This window comes from Callithrix jacchus, chromosome 12 (genome assembly GCF_049354715.1).
Source record: "Callithrix jacchus isolate 240 chromosome 12, calJac240_pri, whole genome shotgun sequence".
Lineage (NCBI taxonomy): Eukaryota > Metazoa > Chordata > Mammalia > Primates > Cebidae > Callithrix > Callithrix jacchus.
The window spans coordinates 62,198,571-62,219,867 of NC_133513.1; the positions used below are offsets into that span (position 1 = coordinate 62,198,571).

General features: G+C 40.6%; 1 protein-coding gene across 4 annotated transcripts in view; it reads right to left on the bottom strand.

Annotated features, from left to right (window-relative positions):
- MYPN (myopalladin) overlaps positions 1 to 21,297 on the bottom strand; it is a 126,224-nt gene that overhangs the window by 10,327 nt on the left and 94,600 nt on the right. For all 4 annotated transcript variants that reach the window (XM_035268248.2, XM_035268247.2, XM_078345775.1 and 1 more), the window contains 5 exons: positions 13,384 to 13,605; positions 7,715 to 7,864; positions 6,699 to 6,781; positions 4,713 to 4,839; positions 2,015 to 2,222 (listed from right to left, as the gene is read on the bottom strand). In XM_035268248.2, the coding sequence (XP_035124139.1) occupies positions 2,015 to 2,222; positions 4,713 to 4,839; positions 6,699 to 6,781; positions 7,715 to 7,864; positions 13,384 to 13,605 (790 nt within the window). The remainder of the gene's footprint in view (positions 1 to 2,014; positions 2,223 to 4,712; positions 4,840 to 6,698; positions 6,782 to 7,714; positions 7,865 to 13,383; positions 13,606 to 21,297) is intronic.

A 21,297-nucleotide genomic window follows, 5' to 3' on the forward strand; every position in this document is an offset into this window, starting at 1 on the left:
AAAGACAAAAATAAATGGGGCAACCATCTCTGCACATGCCATGAGAGGCAATGTTTGAGGATCTGGGTAATACACAAGGGATACAAATGCTAGGAATGGTGGAATTAAAGTAGTTTCTTTTATATTTCAACAGTAGATTTTGAGAAACCATATATTCTATTTACTAAAACAGATTTTGGGGGGAGGAGTTTTGTTTTGTAGAAGACAATAATTGTTTCACAAAAATCTGACATCTACAGAATACTACTATTTTTAAAAAACACACACAAGACTGAGTTTCCCAAGGAGTATTTAAAAAATTTGGCCAGGGCAGATTTAGGTAAAGGTACCTCATATCTCAAGGTTCCAAAGTCAATATTTTTTTAGCAAAATCGTGGAATAAAGGTAAAAGCCTGAAATCAATCTATTCTTGCAGAATGAGATTTTCCTATTTTATTGGTGAGAAGAAATTAAAGGTGAGAAAAGGAAAAAGATATACAAGGGAAACTGCCACTAGCCTGCAGAGAGGATTCGCCTGCTGAAATCACCCTGATTTTCTCTTCTTTTCCTTTTTCTTTCTTTTTTTTTTTTTTTTGACACAGAATCTTGCTCTGTCACCCAGGCTGGAGTACAGCAGTATGGTCTTGGCTGACTGCAACCTCTGCCTCCTGGGTTCAAGCAGTTCTCCTGCCTCAGCCTCCCTAGTAGCTGGGATTATGAGTGTGTGCCACCACCCTTGGCTAATTTTTTTTTTTTTTTGAGATGGAGTCTAACTCTGTCACCAGGCTGGAGTGTTGTGACACAATCTTGGCTCACTGCAACTTCCGTCTCCCAGGTTCAAGTGATTCTCCTGCCTCAGTCTCCCAAGTAGCTGGGACTACAGGCTCGAACCACCATGCCCAGATAATTTTTGTATTTTTAATAGAGACAGGATTTTACCATGTTGGCCAGGATGGTCTCGATCTCTTGACCTCGTGATCCGCCCACCTTAGCCACCCAAAGTGCTGGGATTACAGATGTGAGCCACTACGCCTGGCCTAATTTTTGTATTTTTAGTAGATGGGGTTTCACCATGTTGGCCAGGCTGGTCTCAAACTCCTAGGCTGGTCTCAAACTCCTAACCTCAAGTGATCCACCTGCCTTGGTCTCCCAAAGCCCTGGGATTACAGGTGTGAGCCACCGCGCCTGCCACCCTGATTTTTTTACAGGGCCACACCGAGAGCAGGAAGAAGCCCAACACCAGAATTCCTGCATTCTGAAATTTATTTCTGGCTAGACTACTGCTCTGCAAGACTGGCACCTCCCAGGTGATAATGTATTGTCCTTATCTGTAGGCATTACAGTGTTTTATTCTCATCATCTAAGAAGATAAGGTTTCATTTGTTTAGATATTGAGTCAATATTTGTTGGACACCTTCCCTATTCCAGGCACTGAGATACGCAGAAGAGAGACAGCACTAGAGATGTGAGAAGAACGAGCTCAGCATCTCTTCAGGGAGGCACCTGCTCTATGGATCTCTCCTTTTCTGAGTGCTATGGAAACACTTTATGGCTGTGAGGCTGGGAAGGAGTAGTTGTGTCTGGTGGATTCACTGTATCTCGAGGTGACATTTCAGTTAGGCCTTACAGAATGAGTAGGAGGTTGCCAGGCAGAAAAGGACATTCAGGTAGAGAAATCATTGGTGCAAAGACAGGAAAGCTCAGATTGGGGGCAAAAGAGCCCAGTATGTTCCAGGAATGATGGACGGCAGGGCAAACAACTTGAATTTAGTGACAGCTAATTGCTTGACTGATTGATGATTACAATGACTCTCATTTATTTAAAGGGTAATAGGCACATGGTACCATATTATGTTTTTAGATTACTGACATGTTTTTGAAAGTGATGTAGGAAATACTGCCCTTACACGGTAAAGGGGAAACTGAGATTGGAGTTAGTAGGGTAAAGGATGAAGGCATTCTGGCAGAGGCTCTGAGTATTTGGGCAGTGACTTTGGAGGAAGTTATGTTTAGGGGTCCCAGCAGCAAACCTTACCTACTACAGAGAGCTCCAGACTAAAAGAATTCTGCCCAGTTTTGTTGGTAGCAATGCACGTATAGGTCCCTGCGTCACGCTGAGTGAGCGGGTCGATGAGCAGAGAGTGGACTCCGGTCTCCCTGACCAGCATCTTGTGGGAGGCATCTGGTAGCACAGGTTGGCCATTGAGCAGCCACGTCAGCTCCGGGGGTGGTAAACCACTCACCTAATAAACAACAGGACAGCTGAGGCCAATGACTGATAACAGGCACATTTATTTGGTGGCTGAATTCTTTATCCTTGCTTGGCACCAAACAGTGAGAGAAAACATGGGGTGGTGAGAAACCTCTCTGTAGGGGCATTGAGAGAAAAGAGGGGTCTGAATAAAGGGCTGCACGAATCTGAACTGTATGGTACTTTGACCACAGCTGAAGTCATGGTTAACCTATTTGATTATACTCTAGATTAGAATAAATAAGAATCAAAAAGCAAAATAGATAGATATGATGGGCCTGCAGCATCAATTTCAGAGATGATATACTGCTTACATACCTAATAGCCAAGAGAAAGGCCAGATATTTTTTTCTAAAAAAAAAATAAATAAAAACAGGATGCACATTCAGAACATGCAGGATTGTTACATAGGTATATGTGTGCCATGGTGGTTTGCTGCACCTATTGACCCGTCCTCTAAGCTCCCTCCCATCTCCCGCCCTCCAACAGCCTGTGGTGTGTGTTGTTCCCCTCTCTGTGTCCATGTGTTCTCAGTGTTCCACTCCCACTTATGAGTGACAACATGTGGTGTTTGGTTTTCTGTTCCTGTGTTAGTTTGCTGAGGATGATAAAAGGCCAGATATTAAACCAGAGTTCTCAAACCTTGCTGCATGTTACACTCATGTGGGAGGTGTTTAAAAATCCTGGTGCCCTGCTGAGCGCGGTGGCTCACACCTGTAATCCCAGCACTTTGGGAGGCTGAGGTGGGCGAATCACGAGGTCAGGAGATCGAGACCATCCTGGCCAACATGGTGAAACCCTGTCTCTACTAATAATACAAAAAAAAAAAATTAGCTGGGCACGGTGGTGTGTGCCTGTAGTCCCAGCTACTCTGGAGGCCGAGGCAGAAGACTCTCTTGAACCCAGGAGGCAGAGGTTGCAGTGAGCTGAGATTGTGCCACTGCACTTCAGCCTGGCGACAGAGTGAGACGCAGTCTGAAAAAAAAAAAAAATCCTGGTGCCCATTTACCATGAATCAGAATCTCTGGGGATGGAACCCAGGCATGGGAATCTTTCAGAGTTTAGGGAGGGGGATGTAAAAATGAACCCAAAAATTATTTAGGCAGCCACAGAGAGATGAACCACTGACAGAAGTGGACCCTTTATGAATGCTCAACCTCAAGCTTTCACTAATTTCCATCTAAGTCTTTCATAGCATTCTGCATCTGTGGGGCAGAAAGGGTGACGTAAGCTTCTCTTCATACTGAGAGATATCCATGCTTTTCAACTAAAGCCCAGCCAAAAAATGAGAACGTAAAATAGCTAAAGATAATGGAGGTTGATTAGTAGGAGAAACCAGTTTCTGTTCTCACACACTACCTTGGAGCCATATTTTCATGTCTATAAATTTTCAAAGGCCACATGTCACAACAATTCACTTCAAGGATGTGAAAATCACACCGTATGGCTTTATAGTAATACAGGTTTTCCAGACACCATATGAAAAGATTTGTATCTAAGTCTTCTATAGCATTCTAGAATTCTTAAAAGGCTTGGATGCAAATGTCTGAATTATAGTAGTCCTCCTTTTATCTAAAGTTTCAGTTACCCGAGGTCAACCACAGTCTGACAATATTAAATGGAAAATGTCAGAAATAAACAGTTTCTAAATTTTCAATTGTATTTTGTTCCAAGTGGCATGATGAAATCTCATGCCATCTTACTCCATCCTACCTAGGATATGAATCACCCAATTTGTCCACCATGTCCACACTGTCTATGCTACCTGCCCATTAGTCACTTAGTAGCTGCCTTGGTTATCAAATTAAAAAAATAGTATTGGACTGGGCACCATGGCTAACACCTGTGGGCGCTTTGGGAGGCCGAGGTGGGGGGATCACAAGGTCAGAAGCTCGAGACCAGCCTGACCAACATGATGAAACCCCAGCTCTACTAAAAATACAAAAATTAGACAGGCATGGTGACGAGCACCTGTAATCCCAGTTACTCGGGAGGCTGAGGAAGGAGAATCGCTTGAACCCGCGAGGTGGAGGTTGCAGTGAGCTGAGGTGGTGCCATTGCACTCCAGCCTGGGCAACAAGAGCAAGACTCTGTCTCAAAAAAAAAAAAAAAAGTATATATATGGCTCAGTACTACCTCAAGTTTCAGGCATTCACTCCGGGGCTTGGAACACGTGCCTCTCAGATAAGGAGTAACTACCGTGTATCACCTCTTTGGTTGTCTTCTAAAAATGCAATTAACTTAATATAATACCAATGTAATTTTTATTAATATATAAAGATTCAAGAATTGCATAAAATAATTTTGTTTGACATTAAATACTCCAAATGAGCCTCATGATAAAAAAAAAAGTGATCTCTCTCCCTTCCCCACCCCACTCTTCTTGGGGGAAAAACCCCACAAAACAAATACAAACAAAATGAATGCAAACAAATACAAAATACGAACAGATTTGGAACCAAGGATGGGTGCTGGAGTCTACCTTACAGTCCAGCCGACAGAGGCGCCCCTCGTGAGCTACCATATCCCCAGGAGCCTGCAGGAAATGTGGTCGGAAAAAGCGTTCCTGTAGGGGCTCTTTGTCTCTTTCTTGCACTCGGGACCTTCCCCTACAACAAGAAGCATGTTCAGGCATTAAACATAGAAATAAATTTACAACCGTATGGTGATAGGCATTTAGACATGGGCTACAGGACGTAAAGAGCAGATTTTTTTTTTTAAGGGGGAAAGGGGAGGCTGGACCATAAACAATAAATAATGGTGTGCAGCTGATGTAAAACACAAAGTGGTAAGTATCTCATACACTATGGGACTGTCTTGTGAGATCTGCAAATAAACAGGCTTAGATTCTTTCTCTCATTCTGGGTTAAATAGGCTCAGCTCCCCTTGCTATGAGTTCAACCAGTTGTTCAAAAGTCATCAAAATAAACAAATAAATCAGTATTCAATCTGAACCTCGAAGGAGAGCCAAAAGAGAAGTCCTGTTTATTGCCCAGAGCAAGGCAGCTGCAATCCCTGTGCCTCTGAGCAATAAAATTTAACCCGGCTATAAATTATAGCAGACCATTAAAGATGACCATGAACTTAAACTGGATAAGACTGACCAACAGTAACAGCTGTTCTTAAAAAAGAACGGAGGAGGAGGAGGAGGAAGAGGAGGAGGAGGAGGAGGAGGAGGATGTGGAGGGAGAGGGGGCAGGGTGAGGTGGCTCAAGCCTATAATCTTAGCACTTTGGGAGGCTGAAGCAGGTTGGTTGCTGCTTGAGCTCAGGAGTTTGAGACCAGCCTGGGCAACATGGCAAAACCTTGTCTTTACAAAAATTAGCCGGGCATGGTGGCACACCCCTGTGGTCCCAGTTGCTTGGGAGCCTGAGGTGGGAGGATTGCTTGAGCCTAGGAAATGGAGGTTACAGTGAAGCGAGATCACACCACTGCATTCCAGTCTGGGTGACAGAGTGAGACCCAATCTCAAAAAAAAAAAAAAAAAAAAGAAAGAAAGAAGAAAGAAAAAGAAGAAATTATAGTTGCAATGGTGGTGAAATACCATATCTGAGACATAAGTCACTATTTTTGTTCCTTTGGTAAGTCACATTTAATTTCTCTGTGTCAGCAACTATGGAATGCTTTGCTAAGACTTTGTGGCATCGTAAGATTTAAGTGGAAAGCCAGGCTCTTTCTTCTTAGTGGTTAGTAAAATCAGAGAGGAAGAAAACCAGTTGTTATATTGGAGACAACAACAAAAACATTCCATCAATATACATTCAATCATTAAAGGTTTCTGTTTTATTAAACAAAAGATGGTAACTTACTTCAACGGGTCGGATTTACATATTATGTATGCAGGTGCTACTGATGGTTACAAATTTTGAAACATTAAAAGGGTGCCAGGTTGGGAGTGGTGGCCCATGCCTGCAATCCCAGCACTTTGGGAGGCCAAGGCTGGAGGATTGCTTGAGGCCAGGAGCATGAGACAAACCCAGGCAACATAGTGAGACACCTGTCTCTACACACACACACACAGAAAAATTGAGCCCACATGGTGGCATGCGGCTGTAGTCTCAGTTAATTGAGAGGCTGAGATGGGAGGATGGCTTGAACCCATGAGTTTGAGGTTTCAGAGAGCTATGATCGCACCATTGCACTCCAGCCTGGGCAACAAAGTGAGACCTGTCTCTAAAAAAAAAATCAAACTTAAAAAAAAAAGAAACAACCCGACCCAGAGACTAGTGCTTGTTAAACTTTACTATGCTTGTGAATCACCTGGGAATTCTGTTAAAATGCAGATTGAGTCAGTAGATCCGGGCTGGGGCCTGAGATTCTGCATTTCCAACCAACTCCCAGGTGATGCAGACGCTGCAAGTGAAGGGCTACCTTTAATTAAGAATGCATGGGTCCCGCACTCCGGTGCTCATGATGTGAGCAGGTGCCTGGACAGGGCCTAGAGAAGGAGAATTCTTATTGTCTTTACCTGTGAGACTGACCCGCAGAGGTTAGTCGACTACGAATGGGCAGACTTTGTACCATCAAGTGGCCAGAACAGCTGACTCTCCCCTAACAAACAGAAAACGAACAAGATTAAAATAAGAATCCCATATTTTTTTCAATTTACATACAATTTTCTGGACAAGAACATGAAATTTTGGCTATTATGAGTTTTTCCTTAGGGGAGAGGAATAAAAACAATAAAATATGATTTCTGAAATCACTGTTAATATTCCAGGGGGAGAGGTTTTTAAGAGTACAGTGATGACTTTCATTTTTAAACTGAGATACGAACAGCACAAAGGTAAAAAGAAATTTGAATTTTTGTGTACTTAACATTGTTCACAGTTATGATTCAGAAAGCATGGCCAAATATTTTCATATGATTTTCAACAGAGATTCTTCAAAAGTAACATTTCAATAAGAATAGATATTACAGTTCTATTCTTCCTATCCAAATGGTAATTGAAAATACTTATTCTGCCACATCTTTTAGGGACGTTTTAAGATTTGGCTTCATTCAGAAAAGGAAAGTAGAAGATTATGGCTTTCCAAGTTTTAAAAAACAAAACAATCCAAAAAAGTGGACATTATGAGTTTGAGGGACATTCACAAACCTTTGCAAAGTAATTTGACTATTAGCTAAAGAACAAAAATGACATATCATTCTTGATAGAATGATTGAGATAATGATATATTGACTCTTCAAGAGAATCAATGAGTTGAGAAACACAAGATTTAGTTCAGTAAGTCTGCAAGGTACACATAGTGAAGATATAATACTAATGTCCCTTGATAAAGGCGGAAGGATTGAGTGACCCATCAGTGGCTAACTGGTCTTTTAAGTTGTGTTGCTGTGCTCTAGTTACACACAATCACAATGCTTCTCATTCATTTTCCTCAGAAATCCTTAGTAACTCGCACTTCTCAAGGTCTCATTCACAATGACATCAACTGCTCCTTCCTCAGAGTGCAGCACAGCGCAGAACCCTGCGTCTCCACCTGGGGGTTGGCTGCCATGATGGTGTAGTTGCCATCGTCATCACTGGTGGTGGATTCAATGTGCAGACAACATGTCCCATCTCCTTCTCGTCTCATTTTGCAGTGCTCATTCCTCTTGGAAATCTGCTTCCCATCTTTGAACCAGTAAACCTGAAATGAAAAATTATCAAGATGTACAGTGTTTTGTTTATCTTTAGAGGTGAATGAACTAGGTTCTGGGCTGAGGTAAGGGCTGACTGCCATCTTTTAAGTGATCCATCCTTTATGAAGCACTTAGAAAAAAAAGTTAGAAAACATATCAAAAATGACTGTATAGTATGCCCCTCTACTTGTACCTATATAATAGTATTGAATATGAAATATTATATTATTTAAGTCAAGAATCCAATATAATTTAGGAGTAAGATGAAGCTTTTGACTATTTTTCTTGTACTTCACTTCATACTTACTTTAAAAAGGCACCCTAAGGACCAGACATGTCTTCAGAAGCAAAATAAGAAAACGAGGAGACTGGATCTTTTCTCATTACCTTATTTACAAGCTCAAGTCTCCTGCAGTTGCAGATCTCAGCACTTAGAATAAGTCACTTTGCTTGAGTTTGTTACACTAAATGGAATGAGGCTAGGATTAACTTGCTAAATTTCTCATCTAGCCACAATGTAAATATCTCTGTGTGTGTATGTGTGTATTTAAATGTTTTCACACATGCACATCTATCTACATATCTCATGTTAAGTTCTGTATGTGTGAAGGAGATCTCTCAAAGACAGAGGAGATAAAGTACCAGTCACAGCTGTCCTCTTCTACTTTTCCTGGTTACCTAACGATACATGATAACACTATGCTAATGTTTATGAAAGCAGAGTGGAGAGATCCTCTGCCACAGACCATGCTGGGTGTAAATCCTTCTCTCAGCTGACTGCCAAAAAATCTGGTGACTCGTGATTTTTCAGCGTCCAGTGATGACGATATGACATTTTCAGCATTTACCAACCTAATAGTAATGATACAAATATAGTTTACTTTGTATAAGAACAGGTACCCTGTGGATACTAAATAGATATTAAGTAGACAGAAAAATATCAGTTTGGTGAGTTTGATGGTTATGAGAATCAACAGCCCAAAATATAGTATCATGATTAAGACATTTATTTTAAACTTTTATTAAAATTTGAACTTACCCATAAGTCTGCTTTCTTTTTAGCCTGACTATTTAATGATCCCATTCCTGATGGTTTTTTCTAAGTGAAATTGTCTGGGATTTGCTAATTTTCTGATATGAGTTTTCATTCCCTCTGTAGATACTTCACTAGAGTCTGATGAGACTTTCTTACTAAGAGAGAAATTTATAGCAATAAATACCTACATTAAAAACCTTAGAAAGACTCCAAATAAATTAGCTAAAGAGGCATCTCAAGGAACAAAGCAAGAACAAACCAAATCAAAATTAGTGGAAAGAAAGAAATAATAAACACAGAGCAGAAATCAATAAAACTGAGACTAAAAGAAACACAAAAGGTCAAAAACACAAGAGATGAAAGTTGTTTTTTTGAAAAGATAAACAAAATGGACAAACCTTTAGCTAGACTAAGAAAGAAGAGAGAAGACCCAAATAAATAAAATCAGAGATGAAGAAGGAAACAATACAATTGATACCACAGAAATACAAAGGATCACTAGAGACTATTATCAACAACTATATGCCAGCAATTGGAAAGCCTGGAAGAAATCGGCAAATTCCTGGGCACATGCAACCTACCAAAACTGAACTATAAAGAAATAATAAAAAACCTGAACAGACCAGACCAATAATGAGTGACGAGATTGAAGCAGCAATGAAAAAGTCTCCCATCCAAGAAAAGCCCAGGGCCTGATGGATTCACTGTCGAACTCTACCAAACATTTAAAGAAGAACTAATATCAATTCTACTCAAAGTATTTCAAAAAAATTAAAGAGGAGGGAATACTTCCAAACTAATTCTACAAGGCTGGCATTAACCTGATACCCAAACCAGTCAAAGACCCAACAACAACAACAACAACAAGACTACAGATAAATATTCCTGATAAACAGAGGTGCAAAAAATCCTCAACAAAATACTAGCAAACTGAATTCAACAACGCATTGGAAAGATTATTCATCATGATCAAGTGGGATTCATCTCAGCTCTGCAAGGATGATTCGACATAGGTAAATCAATAAACATGGCACATCACACCAACAGAATCAAGGACAAAAACCATATGATCATTTCAATAGACACTTAAAAAGCACTCAATGGCCGGGCGCGGTGGCTCAAGCCTGTAATCCCAGCACTTTGGGAGGCCGAGGCGGGTGGATCACGAGGTCAAGAAATCGAGACCATCCTGGTCAACATGGTGAAACCCCGTCTCTACTAAAAATGCAAAAAATTAGCTGGGCATGGTGGCGCGTGCCTGTAATTCCAGCTACTCAGGAGGCCGAGGCAGGAGAATTGCCTGAACCAGGAGGTGGAGGTTGCGGTGAGCCGAGGTCGCGCCATTGCACTCCAGCCTGGGTCACAAGAGTGAAACTCCGTCTCAAAAAAAAAAAAAAAAAAAAAAGCACTCAATAAAATTCAACACCTCTTTATGATAAAAACCCTCAATAAATCGAGTGTAGAAGTAACTTAGCACAATAAAGGCCATATATGACAAACCCACAGCTAATATTCTACTGAACAGGGAAATACTGAAAGCCTTTACACTAAGATCAGGAACAAGACAAAGATGCCCACTTTCACCACTTTTATCCAATATGGCTCTAGAAGTCCTGGCCAGACTAATTAAGCAAGAGGAAGAAATAAAGGGTATCCAATTTGGAAAGGAAGAAGTAAAATTGTTCTTGCTTGCAGATGACATGATCTTATACTTTAGAAAAACCTAGACTATCAAAAACCTCTTAGGGTAAACAAATTTAGTAAAGTTGAGATACAAAATCAACATACTAAAATCAGTAGCGTTTCTATACAGTAACAGGAATCAATCTGAAAAACAAATCAAGAAAGCAATCCCATTTACAATACCGACAAAAATAAATAAATAAAATGCCTAGGAATAAATTTAACCAAAGAAGTTAAAGATCTCCACAAGGAAAACTATAAAGCACTGAAAGAAATAGAAGACGGCATGCACACACAAATGGAAAGATAGCCATGTTCACGGATTGGAAGAATTAATATCGTTAAAATGTCTATGCTATACAATGTGATCTACAGATTCAATGCAATCCCTATCAAAATACCAAGGACATCCTTTGAAGAAATAGAAAAAACAGGCCGGCTGTGGTGGCTCGAACCTGTCTTCCCAAGACTTTGGGAGGTTGAGGCAGGTGGATCGCTTGAGGCCAGGTGTTCAAGACCAGCCTGGCCAACATGGAGAAATCTCATCTTTATTAAAGGGACAAAAATTAGCCAGGTATAATGGCACACAGCTGTCATGCCAGCTACTCAGGAGTCTGAGGCAGGAGAATCGCTTGTACCCAGGAGGTGGAGGTTGCAGCAAGTAGAGATCTCACCACTGCACTCCAGCCTGGGTGATACAGCGAGACCCTGTCTCAAAAAAAAAAAAAGAAAGAAAGAAATAGAAAAAACAATTCTAAAATTCATATGGAATCACAAAAGACCACAAATAGCCAAAGCAATTCCAAGCAAAAAAAACAAAGCTGGAGGCATCATGCTACTATAATATAAAGCTATAGTAACCAAAACACCATGGTACTGGCATAAAAACAGACACATAGACCAATGGAACAGAATAGAGAACCCAGAAATAAATCCATGTATTTACAGCCAACTCATTTTTGACAAAGGCACCAAGAACATACATTGAGGGAAAGGACGGTCTCTTCAATAAATGGTGCTAGGAAAACTGAATACCCACATGGAAAAGAATGAGACTAGATCTTCACCTTTCACCAGATAAAATACCCACTCTAAATATATTAAAGACTTAAATGCCAGGCCTGAAGCTATGAAACTATTCAAAGAAAACAATGGGGAAACACTACAAGATACTGGTCTGGGCAAATTTTTTTTTTTTAGTAAGACCTTAAAAGCACAGGCAGCAAAGGCAAAAATAGACAGACGGGATTACAGCAAGTAAAAAGCTTCTGCACTGCAAAGGAAACAATTCACAAAGTGGAGAGACAACCTACAGATTGGGAAAAAATATTTGCAAAGTATCCATCTGACAAGGGCTTACTAACCAGAATATATAAGGAACCCAAACAGCTCAATAGCAAAAATCAAAGACTGTTAAAAATGGGCAAAAGACCTGAATAGACATTTCTCAAAAGAACAAACACATACAAATGGCCAATAAGTATATGAAATAATGTTCAACATTACTAATCGTCAGGAAAATGGAAATCAAGCCCCAAGAAATATCATCTCATTACAGTTAGAATGGCTATTGCCAAAAAGACAAAAAATAATAAATGCTGGCAGGATTTGGAGGAAGGGGAACCCTCACACACTGTTGGTGGAAATGTAGTGCAGCTGTTATGGAAAACAGTATGGAGATCCTTCAAAAAACTAAAAATAGCCAGGTGTGGTGGCTCACACCTGTAATCCCAACACTTTGGGAGGCTGATGTGGGCAAATTACCTGAGGTCAGGAGTTTGAGACAAGCCTGGCCAACATGGTGAAACCCTGTCTCTACTGAAAATACAAAAATTAGCCGGGTGTGTAATCCCAGCTACTCAGAAGGCTGAGGCAGGAGAATTGCTTGAACCCAGCAGGCAGAGGTTGAAGTGAGCCAAGATCACACCACTGCATTCCAGTCTGGGCAACAGAGTGAGACTTTCTCTCAAAAAAACAAAAAACTAAAACTAAAAATAGAACTACCATATGATACAGCAATCTCACTGCTGGATATATATCCAAAAAAAAAAAAAAAAAAAAACCCGAAATCAGAATGTTGAAGAGATATCTGCACTCCTGTGTTTATTGCAGGACTATTCACAGTAGCCAAGTTACCATGTCCATCACCATTATGTGTCCATCAATGGATGAATACATAAAGCAAATGCGGTATCTATACACAATGGAATATTATTCAGCTATAAAAAAGAATGAATGAAATCCCATCATTTGCAGCAACATGTATGTAACTGGAGGTCATTATGTTAAGTGAAGGAAGCTAGACATAGTAAGACACATATTGCACGTTCTGACTTATATGTGGGAGCTAAAGGAAATGATCTCATGAAGGTAGTAAGTAGAATGGTGGTTACCGCAGGCTGGGAAGGGTAGATGGGTGAGGAGAATGAAGAGAGGTTGGTTAATGGGTACAAACATACAGTTAGATAGAAGAAATAAGTTCTAGTATTTGATAGTAGAGTGAAAAAATTGTAGTTAATAATAACTTGTATATTTCAAAATAGTTAGAAGAGAAAAACTGTAATGCTCCCAATTCACAAAAAAGATAAATGTTTGAGTGATGGATATCCCAGTTATCCTGATTTGATCATTACACAATGTATACATGTATCAAAATATCACATATACCCTAAAATATGTACAATTATATCAATAACAAATACAAAAAAGAAGAAAAAACAATGTGTAGATTTCAAAAAGACCATCTTGAAGGCACTGTCTATAGTTCCATGCTGTTAGTTGGCCAACTGGCTCGTCATCTTCCCCTACCTTTGGAACAGGTATCCCTACAATTTTGCAGGTGAATGTGACTGGAGAGCCTTCTGTGACCCGGAAGTGCTTGAGTCTCTTGTCAAAGATGGGAGCAATACACTTGCCAGTGGGGATCTCATCATGTTGAATTTCATCATCTGATTCATCAACAGGAGTACGTTCCAAGCGAAACTCAATTTCATTCATCAGCCTCTGCTCAAAGCTTGAAATTTTGTACTCCTGTCAAAATGACAAATGTGTTTCAATTTCCATATGGCAAGGAAGAACATCAGTACAACTGAGGAAGCAACTTTTTAAGATTCAGATGTTAGATGTACACCGTGGAACCCAAACAAACCAGGTAAGTTCCATATCCAGTTTCTCAGCATGGAGCACTAAAGGAAACTTCAGTGTCTCTCCTATAATCCCGCCTGGTCTTAGTGCATCCTGATTTTCCCCCTGACAGGCAGCCCCTGTAGAATTCTGTAGGAAATGGAAAGTAGATGGAATATAATTTTCTGAGTACTATTAGTGTTTCTTTCAATATGCAGAACTTTCCATGGAGTTATTTTGGCAAAGCTATTCTGAACTGCATTCTGATACATGCCTGCATCACAACTTCCTGGCTCTACTGGAGTTTTTCATCTTCACAATTGCAGAAAACCTGTCTTGAAAAACATTTCTCTATTGTAACAATACAAGATGATAGAAAAAAAAAAAAAAAAAAAAAAGAGGCCAGGGATGGTGGCTATGCCTGTAATCCTAGCACTTTGGGAGGCCGAGGTTGGGTGGATCACTTGAGGCCAGGAGTTCGAGACCAGCCTGGCCAACGTTGCAAAACTCTCTCTACTAAAAATACAAAAATTAGCCAAGTGTGGTGATGCACACCTATAACCCCAGCTACTGGGGTGGCTGAGGCATGAGAATTGCTTGAACCCAGGAGGCAGAGGTTGCACTGAGCTGAGATCATGCCACTGTATTCCAGCCTGGGCAACAGAGCAAAACTCTGTCAAATCACCTCCCCAAAGCAGCCTCCCCAGATCCCTTCATCTAATGTAACTCCCCATTCTAATTCTCTACATAGCACTGGTTATGATCTAGTATGTTTCTTGTTTGTTTATTGATTGAATGTTTGCATCTCCAAGTGTTAAAATGTTACCTCCACGACAACAAGGATCTTGTTTGTCTTCCTTCTCCCTATATTGACAGCACCTAGAAGAGTGCCTGCACCATGGCAGGTGAGCGCTCAGTAAGTATTTGAAGAATGAGTGAATACATGAATGAAATAGAAGCAATCACTTGTTCTGACATTACAACGTCTTTGAGGAATCTGGAGCCATGTGCTTGGGGTGAGACTGAGATCTTTGGTTAAACTTGTGACTCTAGTTAACCCTAATTTTATAATTTAGGGGAGCTCTTTGGAGATGGTACTGGGATGCTCCTGAAATGGCATTCGGAAGCACACGGCTGATATGCACCTGACCCTAGTCAGTGGCAGAGTAACTGAGTTCAGGATTCATGCATTTTCAAGCTAAATCACATTAGTCACATCCTCTAATTACTGTTGTCTTATACATTCAGTACAATCATCTGAATTTGGATAAAATTTTAATTTTGGAAATACAGAAACCAAGTGTTTCTTGATTTTAACTTCTTGAAACTAATTTTAAATCTGCCCCTCTCTGCTTCATCTCAAACTGGGTAAAAAAGAGTAAGTACTCAGCTCTTATAGGGTGGAATAAGTGATTCATTTCCAGTAAAGTTAGTAATTTTTAATCAGATCATTCAAGTTAGTTAATGTAAAATATTTTTACTGGATTCTGAAACCAGATTTGGTTGAAATGTATTAACATTATTTTCTACATTACAGGAATATTTTCGAGAAAAGTTAAAGCTTCCACAATTCACCTATTAGGTGGAACTATGTGAAACTGACTTTTTTTTTTTTAAATGAGGAGTCTCGCTTTGTCACCAGGCTGGAGTGTAGTGGCGCGATCTCGGCTCATTGCTACACCTCCCGTATTCAAGCGCGCCACCATGCCCAGCTAATTTTTGTATTTTTAGTAGAGATGGAGCTTCACCATGTTGGTCAGGATGGTCTTGATCTCTCGACCTCATGATCTGCCTGCTTCGGCCTCCCAGAATACTGGGATTATAGGCATGAGCTACCATACCCAGCCAAAACTGACATTTGTGTGTGTATGTGTGTGTGTGTGTGTGTGTGTGTGTGTGTGTGTGTGTGTATAAAACACAGTGTAGGTCAACAATGGTAGACTATCAGAGGTTTTATATGATTCAACCTAATTCTTCACAATCACTATATTTTCAATAAATATATAAAATGTTTTCAAAGTTTGAAATATTTGCTAGACTTGCCAGTTTAAAATTACATCAGAAAATTTTTTTTCTTTGTTGGATTGTATTCATGATTCTAAATTGATACTATTTTTTTAACAAATTTGGGTTTATTTAGTATATATACAGTAAATAGTATAATATATAAATAGTATATATGCATACATGCATATATAGTATTTATATATGTAATAGTAGTGAATTGTGTGTATATATATATGGGTGTGTGTATGTATATATATATATATATATATATATATATATATACACACACACTATTAGTAACCAGGTGGTGAGGATACACTTGTAACTAGATTGTAATCAGAAGTTCCTACTGAGGCACCAAGATGGGCTAGATATCAGAAAACAAGTGACTTTTGAGACACACTATCTTTTGGAAATTTCAAAGCAGGTTGCTTAAGGACAGCTTAGATTATTTCAACCTTTCACCTCCATCACAGACACAAGAGTCAGGAGGGAGAAGATCCAGCAAGAGGACTTTGGAGAGAGCTATTAATGTCTGTGAGATGCCTACCTCCACCCCTAACCCTGGGGTACTTGTTTCCCTTCAAGTTTAGCAAGGGAGATTAAATGGATCCACTTGGAAAGCTGGCTATGCCTCCTATAGTTAAGAGAACATAGCTGTCTGCTTCCTACCTGAGAAATCTAAAGAACGAGGAGCAAGCTGGCTGTTTGCTGATGGGCCAGCGGAAGGCTGCCTTGAGCTGCCTACAGGCCTACAGTGTTTCAGGGCAGAGGGCATGCCATGGTTCCCATCATGCACCTGTAGGGCACAGACAAGACAAAGCCAATGTGGAATCAGCTTAGGGCACTTCAGGATCAGGAAAGGAAGGAATCAGGAGCAGAAGTTAGGCCAGGCATGGTGGCTCAGGCCTGTAACCCCAGTATTTTGGGAGGCTGAGGTGGGTGGATCACTTGAGGTCAGGAGTTTGAGACCAGCCTGGCCAACATGGTGAAAGCCTGTCTCTACTAAAAATGCAAAAATTAACAGGGCATGGTGGTGGTCACCTGTAATCCCAGCTATCTGGGAGGCTGAGGCAGAAGAATCACTTGTACCCAGGAGGTGGAGGTTGCAGTGAGCCAAGATCACGCCACTGCACTCCAGTCTGGGCTACAGAGAGAGACTCTATCTCAGAAAAAAAGAAAAAGAAAAGAAAAACACACAGAAGTTCATGAAATGGGGGAGGAGGGAGCAAAAAAGAGAGAAGCTGCCCACACTTACCTTTCTGGCTTTAGGTCTACCACTTATAGTAGTTCTTGGTACGTGGGATGGAGAAGTGGGTGTTTGTATGTGGGGCCTTATTTTTGAATGAGGATTAAACTATTGTTTACTACAAGGACTGGAAGTTGTTATATATTACTGAATCAAGATTGTATTTTGCAGCAGAGTGGCCATAGAAGGTCGTAGAAACTTGGGCACAGTGGCTCATACCTGTAATCCCAGTACTTTGGGAGACTGAGGCAGGTGGATCACCTGAGGTTAGGAGTTTGGAACCAGCCTGATCAACATAGCAAAACCCTGTCTTTACTTAAAATACAAAAATTAGCCAGGCATGGTGGCACGTGCCTGTAATCCCAGCTACTCAGAGGGCTGAGGCAGCAGAATTGCTTGAATCCAGGAGACAGAGGTTGCTGTGAGCTGAGATTGTGCCACTGCACTCCAGCCTGGGTGACAGAGTGAGACTCCATCTCAAAAAAAAAAAAAAGAAGAAGTTCATAGGAACTAAACGTGCCTCGGAAGGATTTGAGAGTGGCTTGCATTTGAAACTCCCAGGAGCACAAGGATTAGCCCTATTAGATAACTTTAAAGGAATGATATCAGACAAAAAAAAAGTTTTAAAAGAAATATTTGTTTAATGTGCCAACTATGTGATATAATGTTTAAATTGCAAAATAAGAATATGTAGGTTAAGAGTTTTCATGAAAGATATCATTAAATCTTTGGGAAATCAAACCTTAGGAACAAGGAAACTACATGATTGTATGACAGGGTATGTGGCCTGTTACTAAAGCACTGAATCTTGACATCTGAGCTGTTAGCAAAAATGCACCCTCCTCCCAAAGCAAGAATTGATGATTTTTGGTAGTGCTTTACAACTAAGACTTGGTTTATTCCAAGGATAACTACTACACACAAATCAAGATGGTCATTTTTAATATGACTGGTGGGACTCAGATTTCAAAAGGAAGTTTGCAAATACAAGCAAGATATTTAAATTAAATGTAACCGCCGGGCATGGTGGCTCATGCCTGTAATCCTAGCACTTTTGGAGGCCGAGGTGGGCAGATCACTTTAGGTCAGGAGCTTGAGACCAGCCTGGCAAACATGGTGAAACCCCGTCTCTACTAAAAATCCAAAAGTTAGCTGGGGCATGGTGGTGCACACCTATAATCCCAGCTACTTGGGAGGCTGAGGCAGGAGAATCTTGAACCTGGGGGACGGAGGTTGCAGTGAGCCAAGATCACACCACTGTACTCCAGCCTGGGTGACAGAGCAAGACTCCATCTCAATAAATAAATAAATAAATAAATAAGGTAAAGATATTTTCTGCACAAAGTTTTCACTATCAAGCCACTGTTTATAAATGTGCATTTTAAATGTTCAGTACTGGGTTTATGCTGTATTCTTCATTTTCCCTTGCCTCATCTCCTTTATGAATAAAAACAGTTTTTGTGTTGGTTGCTCAGAGATGACATCTGCACTCAAAAAAAAGAATTTTTTTTTCATAACTCTGGCTTGTCACAGAAATTAAGTCAATGAGAAATGACCCATCCTTTCTAGGCTCATGAATTGCACAGAATTAGAGTTGCTCTATAAAAGGGAATGAAAAGCTAAAAGTATTTACTTCAGAAGAATATGCCACTTGAAAACATACCCATTTTTTAAAAAGATAATCCCCTTAAGGCTGATAATTTGACAACTTGAAACATTTGATTTCTGGGACTCATTTGCAGAAGTTCCTTCAAATTGGTGGCGAGAGTTTTTCTGTTGCAAACCATAGTGTAATGATGCATCCCAATCGGATATGATACTGCCGAGGTACGGGCCATGATCCAACATCACTGCCTGAGCTCACCACTGGCTTTCTCTACTCTGGGTTCTTAGCCTGGGTTTCCGGGGCAAATAATCAAACAGGATCAAGCCAGCTAGAAAACCTGTTCAAAGTGCTCCCAATAGATTCTGAGTATCATGTGCACCAAAAGAAAGCATTTCGTGTTAGAGAAAGTGTTCTCCTTTTCTTTCCAGGACAGACAGCGAAAAAGATTCTTAGATAAACTTGGAGGTAGGCTGGGCACAGTGGCTCAAGCCTGTAATTCCAGCATTTTGGGAGGCCAAGGCAGCTGGATCACTTGAGCTCAGGAGTTGGAGACCTGCCTGGGCAAAATGGTGAAACCCCTTCTGTACAAATAATACAAAAATTAGCCAGGAGTAGTGGCAAGTGTCTGAAGTCCCAGCTACTTGCAGGGCTCAGGTGGGAGGATTGCTTGAGCCCAGGAGGTGAAGGTTGCAGTGAGCAGAAAACATGCCACTGCACTCTGCACTTCAGCCTGGGTGACAGAAACTTGGAGTTAACATACCTAGAAGATCATTTCTTTTGCTGCTTATCTAACAATCACTTGTTGCCTACAATAGAAATAACCAGTTGTCATAGCCTACCCTCCATCCCTGCTGCCAAATTCTTAGTAAGTACCTATTATGTGCTAAACACTGGGATAGACACTGGGGATACAACATTCTGCAAAACCCAGACTCTACCTTCAAGGAGCTTGCATAAAAATACTTTCAGGCAAGGTGGGGTGGCTCATGCCTGTAATCCCAGCACTTTGGGAGGCCAAGGAGGGTGGATCATGAAGTCAGGAGTTCAAGACTAGCCTGGGCAACATGGTGAAACCCTGTCTCTACTAAAAATACAAAAATTAGCTGGGCATGGTGGCGCATGCCTATAGTTCCAGCTACTCAGGAGGCTGAAGCAGGAGAATCACCTGAACCCGGGAGTTGGAGGTTGCAGTGAGCTGAAATCGTGCCACTGTACTCCAGCCTAGGTGACAGAGCGAGACGTCATCTCAAAAAACAAACAAACAACTTTTAATCCAATTTTGTACTTAAGAATAAAGAATTTTTAAAAGATGCATAGATTTACTTTATACTTAAATGTTTGGTTAATACAAGAGATTTGTTTAATTTCTGTGTGTTTTAAAAAGTTTTCATCTCTGTGAAACCCCGTCTTTAAAAAAAAAAAAAATACAAATGAACAGTATGTGGTGGCTTACACCTGTTGACCCAGCCACTGGAGGAGGGGCTTGAGTCTGGGAGGTCAAGGCTACAGTAAGTGGAGATCGTGCCACTGCACTCCAGCCTGGGTGACAGAATGCCACCCAGTCTCAAAAAAATAAAAAAAGAGTTTTCATCTTTTTAAATCAACTGATAAAATTGAATTGTTACCATAGTGGGTAGTATCCACCATGAGGTGTAATCAGAATCTATATAGTCAAGTGAACTATTTTTCGTAATTTTGCAACAAATCCAAACTTTTCTACTTGATTAACAGTTTTATCACCTTACCTGAAACTAATGTAAATCCCATAGTTGTGGGTTGATTCAGCAGTGTTCACTGAGCACCTACTCTGCACCACGTGCAATAGGAATGAAGCAATGAACAGTGTATCTCCCAGTCCGAGCCCCCAGGAAGCTCCTGACTGGTACATTCTGTTGGGTCCATGGCAGAGGATACAGAGACACTTCACTATCCCAGCAGCCAGGGCCCTTCAATGCCCAAAGTGGGCAGCATAAAGTCAGTGGCCTTACAAAGTAGAATGTAAGGCCAATGTGAAATTCTTTTTAGAAAAGGAATGAATGGCATGAGTATTCATGGCTCACAAAAGAGGAGTGTCATAAAGAATTCACGATAAGAGATCAAAGAGATAAGCCTTAAAGAGAAGAATTGGCTGAACAGCTTAGAGATTAGAGGAACAAAAATTAGGTACTTTTTCTCCCCTCTGTCACATAGGGCAGTATCTGGAAACTGCAGATAGTTTTAAAGAAATATTATTATTAATAATAAAAAGCAGGGGGTGTGGAAGGACCAAATAAAGAGATGGAAAGTTTCCAGAGAAATGAGGTCAAGGAGGAAAGTTGGAATAAGGCATTAGCTGGGGGTAGAGGGAGGGGAAATGGAGATTAGAAATTATGAATCAATCAACATAGCTAGTTGACAGATATTTGCTAGGTGCAGAAGATCATGCTAAATCATGTATGAATTAAAATCATTTGTCATGAAAGCTCCATTACGTTTTGCGATCCTGGATTCCTCTTTTTTTTGAGGTAGAGTCTCGATTTGTCACCCAGTCTGGAGTACAGTGACACAATCTTGGCTCACTGCAGGCTCCACCTCCTGGGTTCAGGTGATTCTCCTGCCTTGGCCTCCTGAGTAGCTGGGACTACAAGCACCCACCACCATATCTGGCTAATTTTTGTATGTTTAGTAGAGACAGAGTTTCACTGTTGGCCAGGCTGGTCTTGAATTCCTGACCTCAAGTTATCTGCCTGTCTCGGCC